The 12685-nt window shown below is 45.8% G+C and overlaps 1 protein-coding gene across 3 annotated transcripts in view; it reads left to right on the top strand.

Moving 5' to 3' along the window:
- The window catches only part of TMTC1 (transmembrane O-mannosyltransferase targeting cadherins 1), a 166458-nt gene that overhangs the window by 22541 nt on the left and 131232 nt on the right, over nt 1-12685 (top strand). For 2 of the 3 annotated variants that reach the window (XM_064737429.1, XM_064737419.1), the window contains one exon: nt 12429-12606. In XM_064737429.1, coding sequence (XP_064593499.1) covers nt 12429-12606 — 178 coding nt within the window. Of the gene's footprint in view, nt 1-29; nt 495-12428; nt 12607-12685 lie in introns of those variants that run through there. The other variant, XM_064737413.1, reaches the window with a different exon arrangement.

Here is a 12685-nt window from a genome sequence, read left to right as displayed (position 1 = left end):
AAGAGGAGGAGAAGGGATGGCGCGGGGAGGCGGCCGCTGTTTATTTGCAGCCGGGCGGGCTGCGCCTCGGCAGAGCGCGAGTGGCCGGCGGCGGTCCCGCTGCCCGCCCCGCACCATGCGGGCGCCGCTGCCTCCCCGCGCCGCGGCGGCGGCGGAGCCGGGGCAGCCGGGGCCGAGCCCCGCGCCATGGTGACGGGCTCGGCGCGGGGCTCCCGCAGCCGGGACCGAGCCGCGCCGGCCCCCTGCCCTTCGGCGGGCGGGCGGCGCGGCGGGGCGGCGGCGGCGGTGGTGCTGGCGGGGCTGTGCGCCCTGTGCTACGGCAACTCCCTGAGGGGCGAGTTCGTGCACGACGACGTCTGGGCCATCGTGAACAACCCCGACGTGAGGGCGGCCGCCCCCGTGTCCGCCGCCTTCGCCAACGACTTCTGGGGCAAGCGCATGGCCGAGAACACCAGCCACAAGTCCTACCGGCCCCTCTGCGTCCTCACCTTCAAGTGAGTGTCGGCGGGGCGGGCGGGGGCTGCCCTCCGCACAGAGCCTCTCCCGGCTCCGTGCCCGGGCGGCCGGCCCCGGGTGGGGGTCAGGGGGAGCCCCCCGGTCCCGCGCCCTCGGTTCGTGATTCAGCATTTCTGCCCGGGGCTCTGCGGGACGGGGGCGGGCGGGGGCTCCGCGGTGCGCCCCGGGGCAAGTTTGCCGGAGGAGGGAGCGATGAGGCGACGCTCCGGAGGAGTCCGCCGCGCTCCCGGCAAGCGTCTCTCTTTGCCCGCCGTTTGGGAGCAGGTGGCGCCTCTTCCCCGGGCTGCGGGAGGGATAAAAGCGAAAACGGAGCGTTTCAGAAAGCGCTTTTGGCTTGGGGAACTGCTCACATGAATTCCTCGTGAGTTCCTCCTGTGCTTTATCTCGAGTACCTTTTCTCCGCAATTGAGTGGTCCTGCCAGAAAGTTCCCGCGTTGTGTTTTGAAACAGCCGTAGTTATCCGTGCCTTTGTTCTTAGCGCTAAGTGGAGGGGTCAGCCCCCGGGTACCGAGCATCCCTCCTGGCAGCTGCCCGCCTCCCTTGTCAGCCGCGGAGCTGCAGCCTCCCTGCTTCAGATGTTCCTTCCCCCTGTACCGGGCGAAGTTGTTGAGGAGGAGTTTCGGCTTTACAGGAATAAAGGGAAGTTGAGAGGCAGTAAAGTGACAGCTACCTTTGCTAATCCTAGGAAAAAACCTTCACTAGCCTCTCTCCCCCAGGAGAAGAATTTGTGGCAAATCAGCTCAGTTACAGTCCATACAGTTTGTTATTCTTTCCATTAGCTTGTTCTCTATTTAATTTATTCTGATGGAACATTAAGGATGATGAATATTTAGCACATCTTAGCATTTAGAAATGATACATGTGTTTGCAGAGAGCTGTGCTGAGGAGCTGGTGGTGTGGCTGAGTGATGTGTAGTGCTGGGTGATCGGTGGATGCTCATTACAAACTACAGCAGGTGTTTGGAATAAAGGGTATGGGCATTGGCAAGTCTGCCAGGGGGATTTGTTACCGGTTCCTGGTTCACTCTGCTGATTGAGTAACTCATTAGCACACCGGATATCTAACTAGAATTTCATGAATATGTGGAAATTGAGTGTTTCTGTGAAGTGAGAGCAGTTTTGGGAAACGGAACGTCCCTTTGGCACTCCTGCAGAGCGCTTGCTGCTCTTGGGTTATAAAGGTGGACTTGGAGCCAAGAGCCATCAGTGTTGGCTGTCTGGGCACAGGCTGGCATGCTTTTCATCAAGGAAAGCTGAACAGCACAGACCCTTGTAAGCTGGATTTTTTGGAACAGGTTTTTTACCTCCTCCTTGAAGAGCACCTCAGCCCATTTCTGTAAAGAGCGAGGTGGGAGCAGGTAGTTGTAGGCAGAGCTGGCTTTGTGCACACAGAGTGCCTTCTCTCTCCATCGTGTGTCCAACCAAACCCTTGTAGTTTGGGGATCCATGTAATTAATCCATTCCTCCAGCAACACACCTGGAGGTAATTGGAGCAAGAGTGAACGTGTGTGTGTATCACCACTGACCTTTGCATGCAATATTAGCGCTGGAGTGCCGGACTTGGCCTCCTAGATCAGGTTGCAGGATGGAGATTGTGATGCTAATGAGCAAGAGGAACTTAAACTTTAATAACGAAATGGAAACTAAATGTTCTTGTTCCCATTTGAATGTACTTGAACTGGTTCTGCCTTTGCTGTTTAAAGGGGGGCGTGTCAAAAAGGATGAATGAAGTGCTGTCTCTGCCTAGTCCTTTCTGGAAGGGAAATGACACTAATTTTGTGAACAAGATTTAATCCTCTATGCTTATAATAACCATACAGCCAAGACATTGGGTCAAAGGCAGAGTCATTTGTTCACCACTTGGCATTGCATTTGGAATGGGGAAGGAATCGTTTATCTTCCCTGGCTGCTGAGGGAGATTGTATCCACTCTGTTCCAATTATCCTTCCACCCTTCCAGTTTCCACATTCTTCCCATTTCATTTCTACCAGTGGGGTGTCAGAGGAAGATGTTGAGGACGGGGTGGAGTGAATCCTCAGTGGAGCCCAAAGAAGCCTGGGGCAGCTTTTGCCAAGCAGCTGAACCTGTGGCTGAGCCCTGCTCTCTCTGCCTGCCTGAGGCATCCACCCCTGCCTTGCCCAGCAGGAGGTTGCTGCTTGCTCTCTGTCTTCCTGCAGAAGGAAGAAAAGGATTTACCCTGATTCTTGTAAAAAGCTCAGCAGAAACTGATAGCAACATTCATTTCCATTCTGTTACCTAATACTTTTGTTAGAATTTACTCCACCCATTTAAGATGCTCGAGAAAATTGTGTGATGCGTGCAGGAAGGAGGGAAGAGAGCAACAAAGTATTCTGGTATCTTTATTGTTTGTAGATTTGCTTGTTTTATTTAATTTATCTTGTTGTTGTGCTAATTTGGTCAAATCCAAGGCATTTCAATAGCAGCATGAATCTTTATATCAGCCTAGTGGCTCTACTTCTCTTGCATGAAACTTTCATCTGTAAAGGCTTGTTTTGTATCTTGCTGTATTAAGATTAAAGAATCTGGGAGATCTCCAGACTGCCTGTACAGAACAGATGTGAAGGGTGGGCTGAAATTTATATCTACAGATTCATCAATCTACTGAAACTTTGTCTCGGTCCCTTTTCTGCCTTTTGTGGCTGTGGAAGTGTAAGAGTCAGGACTCAAAATGCCCTGTGGACTTCTCATTAGGCTGAACATATCCTACATATAAGCTGCATATTCCTGAAATGATCTCAATTAAAAAAATTTATCACCCATCTGTCAGAAAAATCTGAAGCAGACATTGCTGAAATTGTGTAACAGTAGTTCAGTGTCCCTGATGAATTGGAAATCATAAGTGACAGTCCTCATTCCCCTAGACTAATGCTCTGGAGCCAAACAGTGAAAAGAGCTCAAGTATTTGACATTATTCACACTGGATCTGACAGTATAAATGATCAGAGGAAAAAAAGAGTGGCCCACTGGAACCATTAAGCAAAACTTGAATATTCACAGAATTGCTGCACTGTTTTGTGTGGGTTAACATCAGAAGAGGAGAAAAAAGCCTCCATATGGACTGTTGAATTAAATAATGTCTGTTTTGTGTCTTTGAACTTCTCTTGCCTTTTCTCTTGACTTCCATAAAATAAAGGAATGCTGAATGGGTTGGTTCAGAAGCATTCCTATTGCACATGCTTAACTGTTAGGTGACAGGTCTAGCAGAACTCATCTGCACAGGAGCTAAGATGGTAGGCAGTGGTTTTGCTTAATCCTTCAGAAAAAACTTACTTCATGCTCTCTTCTCCAGCTGCTATCATTTTGACTTACTTACCTGCAGGTGTTTTCTTCTCTAAGAAGTGATGCAATGTACTTCTTTCTAAAGAAGGCAACTTCTTAGACTCAGAACATACTATCTTTTGGTGTCTTCCCTATAAAATGTTAAGATGAAAGGTAGAAAAAAAAAGGGAAAAAAGAGAACTGCCAGTTCTGTAATTCAATCAGGATTTATATTTAAACTGGGTGCTTTCTGTCTTACACCTTGCCTCCACTAACAGAAGTTCACTGAATCATTTATTCCCTCAGTAGCACTTCAGCTACTCCTTGTTTCCAGTGGTTTTGCAGAAATGTTTCTCAGCTGCTGAAGCAGAAGGTGCAATCCTCAGTGCTGTCTCCCTTCTTCCTTTCTCTTTCTGTCTGCCAAATCCCCATTTAGATAGATTCTCCAACCCAGGAACACAGGTGATGAAGGTTTGGTGCAGTCAGCAGCACAGTGAAGGTACACAGTGATAGAAAATGGTGAAAGTGAAACCTTTCAAATCCCCTGTATGGCAAGATGGTAAGACATTTAATCAGATATGAGGCTCCTGGTTTGCAGGTGGCTGGGAAGTGAAGGCCTGTGTGCTCAGCCTCGGTGGTGGTGCCAAGGCAGCTGCTGGTGAGGGATGTCTCAAGGAACAGCCCACCAGGGACAGAAGAAGAAGGTGGTGACACATCTAGGACACATGGCTGTGACAAAGGCTTGGGAGGGATGGCATGGCAGGGAAGCACAGCAGATACCTCCTCAAAGGAGGTGAGAGATGTTCACTGGGAATGTGCCTGGCTCTGTGGGGAGTGTCAGAGTGTCCCCTGCACTCCTTGGAGGAGAGGGGCTGGAGGGGGAGTAAGCTGCAAAAGGGAATTGGAAAAGACAAGAAAACACACAGTTTGTGCAGAGAGCCATCCTACTAGTACTCTAGCTGGGAAGAAATGAGGAAAAAGAGGAATTAAAAAGTCCGGGCTGTGCTCAGGGGCTGAGTGCAGCATGGGGAACCTTCCAGGTCTGCCCACCAAGCCTGTAGCCACTGATGGCTTGGGTGTGTACCTGCCTGGGAAGTAAATAGGGCCCTTGAGCAGCAGCTCAGTATGCTGGGTTGGCATTGAGAGCCTCATGTGAGGCTCCAGTGGCTTTGGATCAAAGCCTTAAGTGAATGTGAGCTTGGGTTAGAGGTAAATACATAGCCAAAGAGAGAACTGATTCTATAACTCACTGTCAGCCTCCTGATCTATCTGGTTGTTTACAGCTGATCTTCTGTTTCTTCAGCTGTATCAGTGGCATAAGTTTCAAGGACAGGGAGCTTAAGAGAACCAAAACAACCTGGGGAAGAAAAAAAGACCTTACATTTTCTTTGTTATTGATTTAATGCTATATTACAGCTTGGCAGTGCAGGGTAATATAGTGGAGCTATAATGTGTCAGGTTAAATACACAGTGCACAAGTATTTTCTTCACTCTGAACATCACAATGTTTAAGATTGTGTCAGTATTTCTCTTGTACAGCTTAGTCTACTATTTCTACTCATGCTGTGGCAGTCACTCTCCACACTGCTGCTGTGATACCTGCCATGAAATTGATGTAGTGCTGGTGTAGCCACACTGGATGAGGTGGGCTTGGTGAAGAAAAGCAGATACTTTTGTAAAACTGCTTGTATTATAACTGGAATATACAGATACATCTCTAAGCACATAAGGATTTCTTTTGACCCAGAGCAGAATGCCTTGCTGTGATTTTAGGTGTCTTCCAAAGCTTGGTACCTCAAAGCTTTGGCTTTCCCCCCAGTTTCAGGTGCACAAAGAAGCCCCTCACAAATGTGATTTTTGTAGCAGGTGCCTGATGTTTGTGGTCTGAAGTTTGAGCTGTTTCTCTGGGGTTGCTTGCACTCCCTGGAAGGAGCACAGGGCTCCTGTGGAGGGTGAGGGAGGCTCCCTGCCCAGGGATGGGGTGCAGACCTGGCTGGGATCCTTGCTGTCATGCTGCTTGCAGAGGTGAGGGTTTGCCCAGCAGGAGAGGTGTATACAAAGCATGAAGGAGTCTGCCTTCACATTTGTCAGCCCTGAATGAAATTTCCCTATCTCTTGAATTTAAAGCCTTTTATGAGAGAAGGAGCTCTCTAATTCTCCTGAACGACTTGGCTGAGGTGGATGCAGTCATGCTTATCTTTGCTGCTTGCTTCAGTGGTGTCTTGTCTCTATTTAACACCAACAATTCCTGGAGATTTTCTCTCATTGGGCATTCTGTTCCTCTTGCACCAGTGTCACCATGAATTTTCTCTGCCCATCTTTTACCTAACAGTCTCAGCTTTCGACCAGCCTTCTTGCCCACAGGAGCATCCTTGTCAATACTCTTTAGAGTCCATGAAAATAAAGCACTCTGCCTGCTGCTGGTTACCTAAAGGCATTTCTCTGTATTTCCTCTCTCTGTTTCTCACTGCTTTCCTGGGCTTTCTCTTTATTGTCTCACAGTCTTAAAGAAAGAAAGGGAAAAGAAAAAAAGGGTGTTCTCTTTTCACTCACTATACGTTTTTTTTAACCTTTTTTCTTTGCTTCTTGGTAAGTTAGAATGGCATTTCCTTCATGGTGTTCAGCTTATTTCAAACTTACTTCATATTTGGTGAAGAACTGTTACATCCAGTTTGAAATACTGTCTTTAGGACTAATAACTTCATACTAGATTTTGGTTTCTATTGCTTTCTCTTCTTGATGAGTGACTGTCTTAGCTTGCTTTTTGATCATGTCTCATCCCTTTTTCTCTCAATACTTTGATGGATGGCTGCTGAAGTGATTCATGAGATGTTCATTTTCTCAGTTCTTGCTGAGGTGCTACTTAAGAATATTTTTTAAGACAAACTGCATTTTGTTCACTCTCTAGATAAAGTAACACCTGGTTTGTAATTCTGTTGCTTGCCATCATCTGGATTTTTTTCTTGTCATAGTTTACCAAGGCCCATCATAAGAATGATTTACTTTCTTCTGTATTTCTCTTCTTCTACTTGGTTTACCAAGGCCCCTTGTGGGTACAAACCTAAAGCTGTGTGAGTGGTGCTTTTGTTATTTGCAACACAGGAATGATCATCAAATCACACTTGCTGTGGTTTTACCAGAAAATTCTGCCCTGGCACATTGGCCACCTTCAAGGTGCTGCTTCTTCCCAGTCTAATTGTGGTTTCTTGTTTCTTTCCCTGCCCCTGCTGGAAGGCAATAAGCTGCTCTGAATGCCTGCCCTTCTCTCTGCTCTGTAAGTGATGGCTGCTGTGCTCTGAGGCCGTGCCTGTGGGTGGGAATTGATGCAGCCTCTGCCTTGTCACCCACGGCCATCACAGCAAACCAAGGACCAAGCCTTTTAAGCCGTATTGTCCATTTAATTCTCAGGCATTGTACTGTACTGTGGAAGGATTATCAGCACAAATCAGCACCAAGTGCTCTTGCACTTTGTGGTGGGAACTGGTCACTGCAGGAACACCAGTGCAAAGGGGTTTATTCTGTTTGCTGCTACAGGTTTTCCATTAATCTGTGAGCTGTTTCCATATAGAGCCTTAACCATGATTGCCACAGATGCAGCTGCACCTCTTTTGGAGTGCAAATGCTCATTTTCCTGGCACAAAGTGCATGCATAAGGAGATTCCACCATGCACTCAAAGTGGGTATTGCTTTGCATAAACTTTGCCATATTTAACACACAATTTGAACAGGAAAAGATCATCACAGGAAACTTAATCCATCCTTATGTATGGAATTAATTGATATAAATCTGCATGTGAGCTTTCCTTATAAAAACTGTGAGGGTTTTATGAGGTATGTGAGGCTGTGAGACTTTCCATTAAGTGTTACTTGCTATAACAAATTACCGTTATTATCCAGTGCATTTCTGTTTCATAACATGTTGTGTTTCATTGTTAGTCTTCTGAAAATAATAAAACAGATTAAACTAAACAAGAACTGCCCAGGGATAATAACAAAGTCTATAAAAAGAGAAACTCTCCAATTATGGTATACAATATTATTAAATCATAAGAGGCCTTAAAAAAAGTTGAATGAATCTTCATGTGTACAAGTGAATGAAAAGCAAAGCACTATATTAGAGCTGGGGTGGAGGTGCTGGTGATTACATACCATAATTTGGTATATATGGAATTTGTCTGTGAGCCTGTGCTCTTGCTCTAGACCTCTCTGAGTCTCTGAGGATGAAGCCACAGAGTCCCACTCCATTTCCAGGCCCTCTCTGTGGGAATTGCTTACCCAGAATTGATGTGTCCCTGACAACTTCTCTGCAGGACATCTGATGGTACTGATGGAGGTTATAAGGATGATTTGCTTTCTTCTGGAGAGCTGTTGTACAGTCTCTATTCAGTGAACCTCCAAGAGAAGGCTGCTGCCTGTGGAGGTCTCTCTCTCTGGGAGTGGAGCTGTGCAATTCCTTTTCTGAGAGTGGATGGTGGAGGAAGGGTAGAAAAACTGCTACATGTGGCAAAACAAACGAGGTATTCCATTGTTCCTGGAAAACATCCATCAGCCTTAAAAAATCAAGGGATTTCTTATTTTGGTGTGCCTCCTGCATGAGTGTGTATTTTGGGCAGTGCTGTGCCTTGGGTGTGACATGCTGAGCCACACTTGCTGCAACACTTGGGCACAAAAACCACAAAAACAGTGCTGATCTTGGCTTGAATACGTGTTTCAGTGCAGCCTGTCTGCCCTGCTGGGACATGTGATCATGCTGAGATTTCTGTACTCGGTTTTTTGTTTTGGTGGTGGCAGGGATGGTGCTGGTCAGCTCTATTAGAAGATACCTGTCAGTGTCACCTAGTACTGAGAGACCTCACTATGGTGTATCTTCAGTGCTCTTCTCCTCCTTTCCCTGGGTCTTCTGAGGGTCTTTGCATTTGAACTGCCCTTTGCCATTTTGCAGGAGGTTTGGCAGAATCTTTGCGTACAGGGACTCTTCCAGCAGAGATGCCAAAGCAGTAAAAACTCTGCTCCAAGTGTTTAGTGGGTGGCTCCTCTGAGGAACGACCTCCATGTCTGAGATGGTTGGATCTCCTCTTTTGGGGTCTCTGTTCCTAGCAGTGTTAACACTTGCTGTGTTCAGCCCCAGATCTTGAGGATGCTGTTTGCAAACACGTCTCTCTTTTGAGGGGCTCCTGTTCATACAGCCCAGAGCACCTCCTCTCCTCCATGTGTGCTCTACCAAGGCCACAAGATGTGGAAGCAACACTTAATGGAAAGTCTCACAGCATCCCATACCTCATAAAACCCCCACAGTTTTTATAAGGAAAGCTCACATGCAGATTTATATCAATTAATTCCATACATAAGGATGGATTGAGTTTCCTGTGATGATCTTTTCCTGTTCAAATTGTGTGTTAAATATGGCAGAGTTTATGCAAAGTAATACCCACTTTCAGTGGAGGATGGAATCTCTTTAGAAGATGTGTCTTACAAGTTGTGCTGTAGCTCAGGCAGAGGTTATGATCTTCACACAGAAATGGCTGCATGATATGATTTTCCCCATTTTTGGGGCAGTATAAGTATGGAAATACATGGACAGCACCACCTCCCTCCAGTGTAGTACAGTTTTTGCTTGCTAGAACTTCTGTTTATGAACATTATGTTGGAGAAAGACCAGATCTTCCTTAATTTTGAGATTCATATCTCTGTTTTACTTCCTTTGTTTGCTGAACAGTCTGCTGTGTATAATTGCTGCATGCTGCTGCCAGTAAACAAGACTGGCTCGCTCTGTTAGGGCATTAAAGATTAAGAGGAGAGAAGTAATTTTTTTATTTACCCATCCCCTTCTTGGCTCCCTTGCCCAGAAGTTGCTCCCCAGTTCCCCTGCAGTGGAGCAAATTTGGCATTCCATAGCAGGCTGCCTTTTTTCCCCCATGGCTGTGTGAGCTGGGCAGCTCTGCAGAGTTCTTGTGACTTGGATTAAAGCTGTTTGAAGACCCAGATTTTTGACATACAATAAATTTAACCACTGGTAACATTTCAACATCGTTCTGCTGGGATTGTTTCAGGACTGAAGAATGTTTCCTTCGTTGCCATGTGGCCTAATTCCTTATGACAAAGAGCTTTAGCAGCAAAAAGCACTGGTGTGAATATAGCACCTGCACACGCTCATGTTTAGTGTTCATGGACCACCAAAGATGGTATTTAAAACACACTTGCAGGCTGATTTTGCTGTTTAGTGAAAGAGTTACCTGATCAGCATGGTATTATGTTTGTATTTTGTTCTGTTGTTTTTTATTTATTTAAAGAACACGCAGGGGAGCAGCCAGGCTGCAAGGCTGTTGCTTTTACAGAGCTGTTTTCAATAATTTACATCAGGTAACTCTCAGCTTACAAGCCTCATTGACTTGGTTGTTCACCCTAAGAAGGGGTGTGAAGGACTCACCCCACCTTTGGGATAGGGGACCTGATGGGGATGGAAGATCCCTTACCTCTAAAGTTCTGCCTCTCCTGCCAGCAGGCCTGTTCTGCAGGATGGGAAGTGATCAGATATGATCCATGGAGAATGGTGATAGAATTTTCAAGAGTATTGCCAGATGTCATGAGTTTAGTGATTGGTTCTCACAACTAAGTGAGAATTTCTCCCCTTTTGGTGCATGAGTTAATGTCACCTGATATCCTGAGCACCTGTCCTTGCCTGCCTGCACCTACTTTCTCCAGAAATCAGTGTCCCAGATCACACTTTGGCATTGGAGGGGGACCAGTGGACTCTGCTTCAGCTGATGTACATCCAGAAATGATTCATTTGTATAAAGAATGTCTCCTGCAGAGGGTCCCTGTCCTTGTGCACATCTCCAGGTGTCTTGGGGTGAACTGTGGCTCCTTTAGGGCAGGGTGGCCCCGTGCTGCCCCTTGTTCCCCTCAGCCCTGTGCTGGAAACAAGGTTCTGCCCTGGGGGCTCCTGCTGCTGCTGCAGTGTATTTGCAGCTGAAGCCCTGGCTGGGTGTGTGTTACTGCCATTTGTTGTGGGTTGTCATTCAGGGCTGGTAGAAATAAGGGAAAGTGATGGATGTTGCTGCCCTGAAGTGGCTTGCAGGAGAAATGGGATAAAAAAAGAAAAACCTCCAAACTCTTTGTGTATTCTTGAATCACACAGACAGATGTCTTGTCAAAATGTAACTACATCAACCCATACTTCAAAGGGAAAGGTCAAGTCATGCCAAAATCTCACTTTTTCACAAACTCTCTGGGTTTCATCTGTTGCCTCCTCAAACACTCCAGTAGGAGCACAGCAGGAATGCACAAGTAAGACTCTTGGTCTGGCAAAAGTGGGTTGGCCTGGAAAATTGAACCCAGGACAGCTAGCACATCCTGGCTTATGAATAAGAAATGTAGAGAGTTATTTATATATATAAAAAAAAGGTTGTCTGGCTCTCACAGACCTCTTCACACCTCCTCTGTCTCACAGAAACACCTAAGGTGTTTTTTTATAGTAGCAACAGCTCAGTGGCCTTGCTGTCACATCATGTTTGTCATGGGAGTCCTGGAGTCTTTTAGTAACAACAGGCAGGATTATTGACCCCATAGCATATTTACAATTGCATGTAAAATATTTAGATTGAGTCTTCTTTTCACTGGTTATCTTGTCTTTTGTTTAGAAAAAAAAAATCCCTCAACATTAGTTAGACATTTTTCCAGATTTCTTGTTCATATATGGAGTCTTCCTTAGATAGGCACCATGTGTATGTGTGTATATTTGTGTATATACATACATACATACATATATATATATATTTGTCCAAATGTACAGATGTTGTTAATATTTAAGAGAATATCTTCAACTGTGTGTAAGGCAAGGCTTGTCAGCAGCTGTTAAGCAAGCTGGCTGTAAAAAACAGTAACTAGAAGAATGTTTTAGTACATGCTGTCAAACAAATGTCATAACAGCTTGTTACATTTTATTTTTTTTTATGATGGGCACAAATAATGAACCCTAATTGTCTCACTGAGTCTAGGGTGATGTTAGCTAACTTATCTTTGCCATCAATATCCTTATAAAAATGATGTGAACTATTAGACAAGCTTCTTTATGCCAGTAAAGCACTTAAACAAAGGCTTAACCTTCAGTGTGTGACACTGTTTTGAAAGTTAAATGGGACTAAATGCCCCTGTTATGCTAAGCAGATGCTCCAGCACCTTACCAAGTCCTTGTCTTGGCTGCTCCTGGGCAAAAGAATCTCTTCTAGAGCAGAAAATAACTAGCCATGTTGTAAAGCTGCCACGTGGCCAGCAGAAGCACAGAAGGTGCCAGCAGGGAAATGGGACAAGTGCCACGATGCTGGCCAGGGTGATTTGCTGCTAGGGCAGCACAGGCGTGGGCTCACTGCAGTGAACTCTGCTGGGAGGGCACAGCACTCCCCACCTCTGTCAAAAACGCTGCCAAACACAACCACAGAATATAAAAATAGGGGAAATGGTTTCTCTTTAATCAAATAAACCAAAGTTTAGAGCAGTTTGCAGTAATTAGTTTAATAGCACTAACATTAGATGGCTGCAAATGGGGCAAAAGGCATAATTTAGAGTGTTTGAAAGCTGCCTTGCTGTTAGAACATCTCCCAAATCTAGCAGTGGCTTTGTTTTGTTTCCTTACAGGTTAAACATACTGCTGGCTGGCATGAACCCCTTGTATTTCCATGCAGTGAATGTAATTTTACACTGCCTGGTGACTCTTGTGCTGATGTACACGTGTGACAAAGCTGTGTTCAAGGACTGTCGCCTTGCTTTTGTCACGGCGCTCTTCTTCGCTGTGCACCCCATTCACACCGAGGCTGTAAGTATGTGCCACCAAACCCAAAAATAAATTAATTCTTCAGAATTCTAATTTATTTCTTTAAGGAAACCTCTGAGTC

The sequence above is a fragment of the Zonotrichia leucophrys genome, chromosome 1A (assembly GCF_028769735.1).
Source record: "Zonotrichia leucophrys gambelii isolate GWCS_2022_RI chromosome 1A, RI_Zleu_2.0, whole genome shotgun sequence".
Classification (NCBI taxonomy): Eukaryota; Metazoa; Chordata; class Aves; order Passeriformes; family Passerellidae; genus Zonotrichia; species Zonotrichia leucophrys.
Note: the sequence above shows the minus strand (reverse complement) of the source record. Positions and strands in the feature narration are given on the sequence as shown.